This window comes from Gekko japonicus, unplaced genomic scaffold, assembly GCF_001447785.1.
Source record: "Gekko japonicus isolate JY-2015 unplaced genomic scaffold, Gekko_japonicus_V1.1 scaffold2800, whole genome shotgun sequence".
Classification (NCBI taxonomy): Eukaryota; Metazoa; Chordata; class Lepidosauria; order Squamata; family Gekkonidae; genus Gekko; species Gekko japonicus.
The window spans coordinates 77-12,102 of NW_015173760.1; the positions used below are offsets into that span (position 1 = coordinate 77).

The window sequence follows — 12,026 nt, forward strand, 5'->3', positions numbered from 1 at the left end:
CAGACACCCTGTGAGGTAGCTGCGGCTGAGAGAGTTCTGAGAGAACTGTGACTGGCCCAAGGTCACCCAATAGGCCTTGTGTGGAGGAGTGGGCAATCAAACCTCATTCTGCTGCTCTTAACGGATATACCACACTGACAGACAGGTATCCTAGTGATATCACACCCCGCTGAGCACTCTACCCTCCCCAAACTCTGCCCTCCCCGATACCGCTTCCCAGAGTTGGCAGTGCTAAGCATGCGATAAGAGGATGGAAGCATACCTTCATTGACAGGAGGTGGTGGAGGCGGTAGTTCTCTTTTTTCTGTAACAAAGGGAGAGATTTGCGAAGAGGGGGATAGGATTCAGCAGGGCTTTTCTTGTAGAAAAAACCAAGCAGGAACTCATTAGCATGCTTAGAGTCATCAGGTGACTCTAAAAAATGGCCTAATATGGGATATAGAAGATCCTGACGGGATGCCAAATAGAGAGGGCACTGGAAGAGAACATGGACAACAGTTTCAACACAATCCTTCCTACAAGGACAGCACCTGCTAGGATAGGGAATCCATAGAGTCTAGGAGAAACAGGTATCCTAGTGATATCACACCCTGCTGAGCTCTCTACCCTCCACAAACTCTGCCCTCCCTGATACCGCTTCCCAGAGTTGGCAGTGCTAAGCACGCGATAAGAGGAAGGAAGCATACCTTCGTTGACAGGAGGTGGTGGAGGCGGTAGTTCTCTTTTTTCTGTAACAAAGGGAGAGGTTTGTGAAGAGGGGGATAGGATTCAGCAGGGCTTTTCTTGTAGAAAAAGCCAAGCAGGAACTCATTAGCATAATAGGTCACACACAACAGCAGAAACCCATTAACATTTTAGGCCACACCCCATGCCTTCCCTTGGCTCGCCTGGCCGCCCCACAGTTGTGGGGACCCTCTGTAACCATGCATGCAGAGGTTTTGGCTGTAGTGGGCGTGGCCAGCTCTGAAGCCAGATGGAACTCCGTTCCTGTGCGTTCCTGCCCAAAAATAACCCTGGGATCCAGTGCCTTCATGCCCAACTTCTCCAAACGATGAGAAGTCCTGTCCCAGATTAAACATTGACCTAGGCTGGTTCCCCTTGGATGAGAGGGAGCACTGGAGATTTATGGGGGGGGAAACATGCTTCCCAAGAGCATCTGAGCCAGCACAAATAGCCACGTGGAAGTGACTGCTCCTTCAGGGCTCTTTTTGTAGCAGGAGCTCCTTTGCATATTAGGCCACACACCCCTAATGTAGCCAATCCTCCAAGAACATACAGAGTTCTTCTTACAGGGGCTACTGTAAACTCTTGGAGGATTGGCTACATTAGGGGTGTGTCCAGGGCTCTACTTTGCATATTAGGCCACACACCCCTAGTGTAGCCATTCCTCCAAGAGCTTACAGTAGCCCCAGTAAGAAGAGCTCTGTAAGCTCTTGGAGGATTGGCTACACTAGGGGGTGTAGCCTAATATGCAAAGGAGCTCCTGCTACCAGTAGAGCCACTGTCGCCTAATATGCAAAGGAGTTCCGGCTACAAAAAGAGCCCCTTTTTCTCCACCACCCCTTTTATGGATAACAGCCACAGCGGCTTTTATCTCACACGCAAATCCAGGTGGACTGTTCAATTCTTTCCTCCCACTCAGCTTTCCCACTGAAAATTTCCCTTCCTGCTCTGCTTTTACCGTCACCGTGGAAAACTGCGATGACGGAAACGACGTCACCGGGCTGGGGAATCCCTGTAGGATTCCACTGAAACCCTGATGCGATGATGTCACTTCCTGGTTTGCAATAGAAGTGATGTTCTGCTGCTGGAGTGATGGCAATTCCCCCCGCTTTCTCCTCCCCCGGCAGCAGTGGGGGTCAGGGGCTGCCAGCAGGACGTGTCCCACTATAGCACGAGACCTGGCAGCCCTTGAGATGGATGAGGCCCTACAGCACTGGTGATGTCATTTCCGGGTTCTGACATCCGGGAAGTGACATCAATACATGACTGATATCCTTTTCCCTCCATGCCCCTCCCTCAAAGTGTCCCGAGAGGTTCTAGGCATGAGCCTGCCAACCCTAAATGTACCTCAGAATGAGGCGGTAGGTTGGGGGTACAAGTAGATGAGGTGGCCGGAGATGGATCGGCTCTCCTGCTTTTTTTGGAGAGTTAATAGCAGGGGTGGGAAGCCTGATTCAGGTGGACCGATGACACTGCTGGGGGGGATCAACCCTTTCTTCCCCTGCCATTTCCCCACACAAATAGTCTCCGCCCCTGAGCTCTTATTTAGCCCACAGAAGAAACCACAGAAGCAGCAAAAGTGCTTAAATGTTCCCTCCCAGCAGCCCCTGCTCCATTTTAAAACCAGCCCTTCAGCTGCTTTTAGGAGACAAAATGGCCGCCATGGCACCTTTGCTCATTATGTGAAATTTGCCCCTCGAGTGGCCCTAGGGTTGCCACCTCTGGGTTGGGAGATACCTAGAGATTTGGGGGGGTGGAGCCTGAGGAGGGCACAGTTTGGGAAGGGGCGGGGCTTTGATGGGGCATAATACCATAGAGTCCACCTTCCAGTCCAGAGCAGCTGTTTTCTCCAGGCGAACTGATCTGTGTCGCCTGGAGATCAGCTGAAGTAACAGGAGATCATCTCCAGCCGCTGCCTGGAGGCTGGCAACCCTAAGTGGCCCACCGCACCACAACAGAACGTTCTTTTCCAGAGCGGCCATTTTGAAGGAAGGACACACCGCTTCCTAAGAGGAAAGGGCCTCACAGGAGACTGTGTCCCTCTTCTTCCTTGCCTGAGTCCCAGCCTACCTGTCCTGTGGCTCCTCTTCTGTATCTTCTCTTCCACTATTTGCTGAAAGTCAAGGGCCTCGTCCTCATCGGCAAAGCTGAGCCCCACTTGGCACTCCTGCAAGCAACCAGAATGCAATGCTGTAGCTAAAGAACCCTTGCTGTCCCCCACAACGCCACACATCGCCAGCTCCCCCATCATAGCTCCGCACACCAGTGACAGTAGCTGGTAGTAATAACTGAACCCAGTAGTCACTGGACCCAACCCTGTTCTTTTAGGTGGGAATGCCTCCCCCTCCAGTGCCTTTTTCCTATGACACTCCACACACACACGCATATGCCCCCAATACCCGTACTCACATCTCCTGGAAAGGTGTGGAAGTAAGAGGTGGCAGCAGTGTAGGCCATCTGGTTGTACAGTTCCTGCTCCCAGATCATCTTCCTATCCTGCAACACACAGTCAGCCACAGGGACTCCTATTAGTTTACAGCAGAGGTCCCCAACCTTTTCGAGCCTGTGGGTGACTCTGCCATTCTGACACAGCGTGGTGGGCACAGCACCAAAATGGCTGCCACAAAATGGCTGCCACAGGAGGCGGAGCCAGACACAAAATGGCTGCGGCAGCTTTTCTTCAGTCAGACAGTCAAGATCCATATGTCGCGGCGGCAGGTGCTGCCAAACTAACTTAAAAAAAAAATTGTACAGCCAATCAAATCTCCAATGGCCAGTTAGAATCTCCAATGACCAACTGGCCCCTTGCGCTTTCTAAAAACACTTGGTGGGTGCCGTGGTGCTCACAGGGACCATGTTAGGAACTCCTGGTTCATAGTTTGCTTTGTCCATCTGTTCCCACATGTAGGATATGTCGGATATTAAAGTCCTGATATAAAATTTAACAGTCAGAGACTGATTCCCCACAAGCAGCTGTGCCGCTGTCGCTCTTCAGTTTCCCCCAGTCATATCGGTCAATTTCACACTATTCGCTGCGTGGCCACATTTTGACCCGCATCTCCCCCCGATTTCCTCTGCGTCTTCTCGATCCTCAAAAAAAACCAGGACGCTGGGGGCGAGGCCATAGCCATTTGAGGGGAAAACATAGAGTTTTCCCCTCAGATGGCTGTGGCCCCGCCCCCAGCATGCCTGGCATCAGCACGTCAACGCAGCGGGGGAAATCTGCCCCCCGGGGGGAATTGGCAGCCCTATATAGACATGTCACAGCAATGTCGGCTGGGCCTCCCTCCTGCTCCCCTTAAGTTCCAGACCTGGCAACGCTATTCTTAAATTGTACAGGCCTGAGTTTAGGGTTGCTAAGTCCTACCTTCATTATATTGGGGGAGTCCCGTACCCCATCCGGGAGTTATTTCGCGTTGCACAAAGCACGCGGCGTGATGACATCACCCGGAAGTTGCGTCATCATGCTGGGCACGTCACCCAGGCGACGCTCTAGCAATCAGCCTAAAAACTCTATGGTACCATAGAGTTTTCAGACTGATTGCTAGAGCGCTGCCCGGCAACGTGCCCAGCGTGATGACATCACTTTGGGGGTGGGGTTCCCCCTGCCGGCTGGATCCGGACCGGCAGGTTGGGGGCCCTTTTGGTGGGAAAACTCCCCCCCCCCGGGGGACCTGGCAGCCCTACCTGAGTTTGAAGTAGTAGAAAAGAGCAGTAGCGCCTTAAAGACTAACAAAATCTGTGGCAGGGTTTGAGCTTTCATGAGTCACTGCTCACTTTTTCAGAAGCTTCAGAGCAGTGACTCACAAAAGCTCCTCCCATGCCTCAAACCTTGTTAGTCTTTAAGGTGCCACTGGACCCTTGCTCTTTTCTACTGCCACAGACAGACAGACACGGCTACCCATCTTGAGTAGGAAGTGTTCCAGTCTATCTCCATCATTCCGTAGAGGATTTCATTCAGTTTCAAACTGAGCAGTGCCTTGCAAGAGATCGTAGAAATACAAAATGGCGGCACAAAATCACATGAGTGAACGAGGAGCTAACGGTCCATAAGCCTCTGCTGGAGATGCGATGCAGGGCCAGGCCGTGACGGAGGCTGGTACCTTCAGATCGTAGAAGCGAACGAAGTACGAACGCCTGGGATTATCCTTCACGAAGCACAGGACTCCACAGCCTTGCTTGGACCAGATTCTGCTGCTCTGGGGCAAGGCCAAGAACAGCTGGGCTACCGTGGTGACCATGGTCTAGGAGGAAAGAACAAGGGGAACATTATGGATCTCCCTGGGTTCAGGGCACAAAGGGAGGAAGTACCAACAGAAAACGTTGATCCAAGACTTGCAAGCATGGGCAACCTCTGGAAAACACCCCCAAAAATCTATATTCCTTCTCTCCAGCTAATCCTCCTGTAAAGAAAAATGGTTCCTTGCTCTGTCCTGTAAAATCTTTGGTTCAGGCTGTGTAGAGGCCTGCAAGAGATTTCCCAGAGACAGTTAGAGATAGCACGGTGACCTTCCCAGAGCTAAACTGTTTTCAGCTGAGAGGGGTATAGGGTTGCCAGGTCCCCGGGGGAGGGGGGAACCTCTGCTCGATGGGTCCATTCCCCACTGGCCCGGATCGGGCCACTGGGGGAAACCCCACCCCCAAAGTTCCGGGAGCATGGAGACGTGCCCGGCGTGATGACGTCACCCGGACGTGACATCATCGCGTCAGGCACATTACGGGGGGACGCTCTATCATTTGAGTGAAAACTCTATGGTTTCCCCTCGAATGATAGTGGCCCCACCCCCAACGTGCCCGACACTATGACGTCACCTCTGGGTGACACTGTGACGTCATCATGCCACCCAGCACGCATGCCGAAGAACTCCCGGGGAGGGCCAGTGTAACAGGCCGGATTAACCCCCCGGCCAGAGTAACCCCGGGGTTACTCTGGCCTAGGCTAGAGTAACCCCGGGTTAATCTGGCTGGCTGTAACAGGCCAGATTCACCCCCCGGCCAGAGTAACCCCGGGGTTACTCTGGCCTAGCCTAGAATAACCCCGGAGGGGTTATTGAGGGGTTATTCTGGCCTAGGCTAGAGTAACCCCGGGTTAATCTGGCTGGCTGTAACAGGCCAGATTCACCCCCCGGCCAGAGTAACCCCGGGGTTACTCTGGCCGGGGGGTTAATCTGGCCTGTTACACCGGGACTCCCCCCACTAAAGACAAGGTAGGACTTGGCAACCATAGAGTGGTACCAACCGCCCTTGAAGCTCCAAATTAGCACATTCTAAGCAATTGAGCTCTAGACACCTCGAATGATAGTGGCCCCACCCCCAACGTGCCCGACACTATGACGTCACCTCTGGGTGACACTGTGACGTCATCATGCCACCCAGCACGCATGCCGAAGAACTCCCGGGGAGGGCCAGTGTAACAGGCCGGATTACCCCCCCGGCCAGAGTAACCCCGGGGTTACTCTGGCCGGGGGGTTAATCTGGCCTGTTACACCGGGACTCCCCCCACTAAAGACAAGGTAGGACTTGGCAACCATAGAGTGGTACCAACCGCCCTTGAAGCTCCAAATTAGCACATTCTAAGCAATTGAGCTCTAGACACCTCGAATGATAGTGGCCCCACCCCCAACGTGCCCGACACTATGACGTCACCTCTGGGTGACACTGTGACGTCATCATGCCACCCAGCACGCATGCCGAAGAACTCCCGGGGAGGGCCAGTGTAACAGGCCGGATTACCCCCCCGGCCAGAGTAACCCCGGGGTTACTCTGGCCGGGGGGTTAATCTGGCCTGTTACACCGGGACTCCCCCCACTAAAGACAAGGTAGGACTTGGCAACCATAGAGTGGTACCAACCGCCCTTGAAGCTCCAAATTAGCACATTCTAAGCAATTGAGCTCTAGACACCTCGAATGATAGTGGCCCCACCCCCAACGTGCCCGACACTATGACGTCACCTCTGGGTGACACTGTGACGTCATCATGCCACCCAGCACGCATGCCGAAGAACTCCCGGGGAGGGCCAGTGTAACAGGCCGGATTACCCCCCCGGCCAGAGTAACCCCGGGGTTACTCTGGCCGGGGGGTTAATCTGGCCTGTTACACCGGGACTCCCCCCACTAAAGACAAGGTAGGACTTGGCAACCATAGAGTGGTACCAACCGCCCTTGAAGCTCCAAATTAGCACATTCTAAGCAATTGAGCTCTAGACACCTCGAATGATAGTGGCCCCACCCCCAACGTGCCCGACACTATGACGTCACCTCTGGGTGACACTGTGACGTCATCATGCCACCCAGCACGCATGCCGAAGAACTCCCGGGGAGGGCCAGTGTAACAGGCCGGATTACCCCCCCGGCCAGAGTAACCCCGGGGTTACTCTGGCCGGGGGGTTAATCTGGCCTGTTACACCGGGACTCCCCCCACTAAAGACAAGGTAGGACTTGGCAACCATAGAGTGGTACCAACCGCCCTTGAAGCTCCAAATTAGCACATTCTAAGCAATTGAGCTCTAGACACCTCGAATGATAGTGGCCCCACCCCCAACGTGCCCGACACTATGACGTCACCTCTGGGTGACACTGTGACGTCATCATGCCACCCAGCACGCATGCCGAAGAACTCCCGGGGAGGGCCAGTGTAACAGGCCGGATTACCCCCCCGGCCAGAGTAACCCCGGGGTTACTCTGGCCGGGGGGTTAATCTGGCCTGTTACACCGGGACTCCCCCCACTAAAGACAAGGTAGGACTTGGCAACCATAGAGTGGTACCAACCGCCCTTGAAGCTCCAAATTAGCACATTCTAAGCAATTGAGCTCTAGACACCTCGAATGATAGTGGCCCCACCCCCAACGTGCCCGACACTATGACGTCACCTCTGGGTGACACTGTGACGTCATCATGCCACCCAGCACGCATGCCGAAGAACTCCCGGGGAGGGCCAGTGTAACAGGCCGGATTACCCCCCCGGCCAGAGTAACCCCGGGGTTACTCTGGCCGGGGGGTTAATCTGGCCTGTTACACCGGGACTCCCCCCACTAAAGACAAGGTAGGACTTGGCAACCATAGAGTGGTACCAACCGCCCTTGAAGCTCCAAATTAGCACATTCTAAGCAATTGAGCTCTAGACACCTGTGCAGAGACGGGGCCTAGCTGCCGTATGGTTTCGCTTCTCTCCCTCTTGCTCTTGTCCAACTTGGGAAGTCATGTGCCTAGCAACTCAGAGAGTTACATCACCTCTTGGGTCAGTCAGAGACCCTTTTCCTATAAATCTAGTTAGCCTTACACTATGGCCGTGGAATCTTGTGAGCAAAAATTTGACTTTGGGAGGTACTGGCACTAAAGTTGTGAGCGAGCGATTTGGCGGCTGCATAAATTAGTTTGCTCTGGAGCCGTCCTTCCTGAGTTAAGACAAAAATGTGTGAGCCGGAGGCTAAAAAACTCTGAGCCGGCTCACACTGACTCAGCTTAGAGGGAACACTGCTGGCAACCCTAGTTAACTATGAAGGAAATGGTCTTCTGAGGCAGCTTATTTCTTTCAACAGGACCAGGAGTAATGACGAGCGACTCCAGGCCGGTTCTCGCTGTATGTCATCACTGCCTGAGCCCTTTTGGGGAAGTGGTTTTGTTGTTTTCGTTCCCTCCCCATTTCCTGCAGATGAAGCCGCATAGAAGCTGTGAGCTGCCGGACTCCCCCTTTTACACATCAGGTTTCTTGTCAGAGGCCCTTGGTCGCTTCTGTCACAAAGATGGAGGCTTTTAAAGACGTGTCAGTCAAACACGTCACTCCTCCAGGGTCGCCACCTGCTCGGTTTTTCAACCAACCCAATCAGGGTCATTTCTAAAACCGGCATCAACCCATGGCTGTTTAATAGGGTTGCCAGCCTCCAGGTGGCACCTGGAGACCTTCTGCTATTACAATTGATCTCCGGGCAACCAAGATCAGTTCCCCTGGAGAAAATGGCTGCCTGGGAGCGTGGACTCTATGGCATTATACCACGCTGAGGCCCCTCCCCTTCCTAAACCCCACCCTCCCCAGGCTCCACCCCTCCAAATCTCCAGGAATTTCCCAACATAGAGCTGGCTGCCCTACCATTCAAGTACATATTTAAATGACTCAACGCACCTCAAATGAGGTTCATAAAATTACACATGGAGCGGAGAAAGTGGACAGAGAGAAAGTTCTTCTCCCCGTCCCGTAATACTAGAACTTGGGAGCGCCCAAATGAAATTGAGGAGGATTCGATTGTGGACAGACAAAAAGAAAGAGTTCTTTACGCAATAAGGCATTCGTTTGTGGGATTCTAAGTTGTAGAGTCTTGTGAGCAGAAATTCTACTCTGTGAGCTACTGGCATTAAAGTTGTGAGAGAACGATTTGGCTGGTGCATCAGTTAGTTTGCTCTGGAGCCATCCGCCCTGAGAGAGGACAAAAATGTGTGAGCTGAAGGCTAAAAAACTATGAGCTAGCTCCCAATAGCTCAGCTTAGAGGGAATACTGGTGACGGTTTTAAAAGGAGCTTAGACAAATTCATGCATAGATGGTTTTAAAAGTGGGGATAGACAAGTTCATGGAAGAGAGGTCCATAAGTAGATACTGGCCATGGTGACTAAAGGGAACCTCCACCTTCAGAGGCAGTAAACCTCTCAATTCTAGATCTAGGAGGCAACCGGAGGGGGAAAAAAACAGAGCCTCTGTGCTCTGTTTGGTGGCCCTCCAGGGTAACTGGTTGACCACTGTGTGACAAAGGATGCTGGGTTAGATAGACCACTGGTCTGATCCTGCAGGGCCCCTCTTACATTCCTATGATAATCAAGGTGCTACTTCCATGACTGCTGTCTTCTTGTTTCCTGTGTCTGCATTCTGAGCCATAGGATCACTCATTAGCTGAATTACTCAGGAGTGTGTGTGTGTAAAATGCTGTCAGGTCTTACAAACTCTTTTCCCTCCCCCTCCCCACAACAGGCACACTGTGAGGTAGTTGGGGCTGAGAGAGCTCTTTCAAGAACTGCCCTCGAGAGAACAGCTGTGCCAGAACTATGGCTTGCCCAAGGTCATCCAGCAGCTGTAAGTGGAGGAGTGGGGAATCAAACCCGATTCTCCCAGATTAGAGTCCACGCACTTAACCACTACACCAAACTGGCACTTAACCGTGCACTTAACCACTACACCAAAAAAAGATTTTCACATTACCATTCTAAACCGAATATTATTCATTGGTGGCCTGATTTCAAGTAAAGTGATACAGGGATGGGGGTTTCATACAGTGAATTTCCTTCCGTTAATGAGCCGTTTCTGAAGCGCTATGGTCATTTCAAATAGTGCCGCTCTTTTTCCCGCCCTTTTTCGCCACAGAATCTTCCTCAGATTTTTTTTTTTTTTGGAACATTCTAAGTGGAGTGCTATAGCACTAAACCAATATTGTAGTTCAGTGCTATAGTGGCACCACTGAGATGCCTTGACTGATGGAGTCTGGGTCAAGGCATCGCGGTGTTGCCGCTATAGCACTAAAGTGCTATTTTGGTTTAGCACTATAGCACTCAACTTAGAATTAAAAAAAAAAGTCCACGGAAGATCGCATGGCGAAAAAGGCGGCGGGGGGGGGAGGCATTGTAGGAAATGCTATGGACATTTTAAACAGCACACCACAGCGATTCAGAAACACAACGAAGGGGTAGAAAACGGAAGAGAGCAGTTTCCCTCAAAAGCGGCTCAACCACGCTTTGCTAACCTGACCCAAGTGGGTTTGTATGAACAGGTAAATAGATTCCACTGGCAGCCCGTTACTAAAGCAGGTCTGTCTGAAAGGACACTGAGAAAAATCCTTTGGCAACCAGTTACTACAAAAACGGAATGCAAAGGCAGTTTGAAAAACACTCTGCTTTCACAGATTTGAGAATGACATTTTAAATGGCCAATCCCAGGTTTTAGGGGGCCCTGGGCAGACGGTGTCCGAGGGGGCCAATCTGCCCACTACCAGGGCCCCCCCACCTGCCCATACTTCCTTCTCCCACTTGCAAGCCCTCCCACCTCACGCGCTCAGCTGCCTACACCACCGATAACACCCTTTCCCCAACAGCACTGGCCAGTGGATGCAGCCGAGAGTTGCCCTGCCACGGCCACCAGAAATGCCACGACTGTGCACCACCAACGTGCCCTTCCTCAGTGATTATGGGCAGTTGGGAGCATGGGTACACACAGGCGGCAAGGGAGATGTCCGGGTGGGGGTCAGAGGCAGCAGGCCGCACCAGACATTCAGGGCCACCTCAGCTTCCCCACAACAGGGCATGTCGATGCCGGCCCGGCCATCTCAGCCCTCAACTCGCCAGTACCCCAGTCGCAAGCTCCTGCCCTCCTGCGGCCCCTGTGCCCCAGCACCCAGGAAAACCTCGAGGTCCTACCGAGGCTTCATTTCCCGTGACCGTGACCGAATTACCATGCACTTCCTGCCCAAGAGTTCGAACACTTGCTGGTTCTCGTGGTCTTTGAGTAAGGAGGAGGGCACGTTGTCGAGCTGGCCCCGGGCTCCCGGCTTGGACTTTCGGCTCATCTCTGGCCCCCGTCCGATTATTCAGGGGCTCTCTTCCTCCACTCCACAATCTCGACTGTGGGGAACTTCCGTGTTGCGAGGGCTTCTCAACAGGAAGCTCAGAAACCACCGAGACAGAGAGAGAAAGAGCTGGGTTCCCCGCCGGCTTCGAAATCCCAGTAGCACCCAACCCGGAGGAGGCAGAGGGGTAAACAGACGCCAGGCCCATGTAAGGTTGTACCCTGAACCAACAACCTTATTCAGCCAAGAGAAATCCACAATTTTGGCCCTGAGGTTTTCTGTGCTCAAAATGTATTCTGAAACTCCTGAAAATATAACGTTTGTTTGTTTTGCATTGACACACACCGAACATGTGCTTTATTCTGATGGTTGGACCAGAACCAACGGGCTGAAATTAAATCAGAAGAGTTTTCGGCTAAACATGAGGAAGAACTTCCTGATGGTTAGAGTGGTTCCTCAGTGGAACCATCTGTCAGCAATGCTGATTCTGTGAACTTAGGCAGATCATGAGAGGGAGGGCAGGAAGGGTTGCATCAGTGCTTAGTTCTTGTGACCCTTTTCTGTCAGCAATGCTGATTCTGTGAACTTAGGCAGATCACGAGAGGGAGGGCAGGAAGGGTTGCATCAGTGCTTAGTTCTTGTGACCCTTTCTTACATGCCCAGGGAATGCTGATCGCCACTTTGGGGTCAGGAAGCAATTTTTCTCCAGGCCAGTTTGGCTGGAGATCCTGGAGGTTTTTTGTCATCTTCTGGGCATGGA

At 52.6% G+C, this 12,026-nt stretch overlaps 1 protein-coding gene across 1 annotated transcript; it reads right to left on the reverse strand.

The window, feature by feature from the left end:
• Window positions 1–262: 262 nt before the first annotated feature.
• Window positions 263–11,266, reverse strand: LOC107120737 (wiskott-Aldrich syndrome protein homolog; the record flags this gene model as incomplete). The annotated part of the gene is made up of 6 exons (XM_015423508.1): window positions 11,153–11,266; window positions 4,827–4,967; window positions 3,133–3,219; window positions 2,794–2,890; window positions 687–728; window positions 263–304 (listed from the first exon to the last, which is right to left on the reverse strand). Coding segments are annotated over exons 1-6 (523 nt in total), but the record flags the coding sequence as incomplete, so codon positions are not given.
• Between the last annotated feature and the right edge of the window lie 760 nt (window positions 11,267–12,026).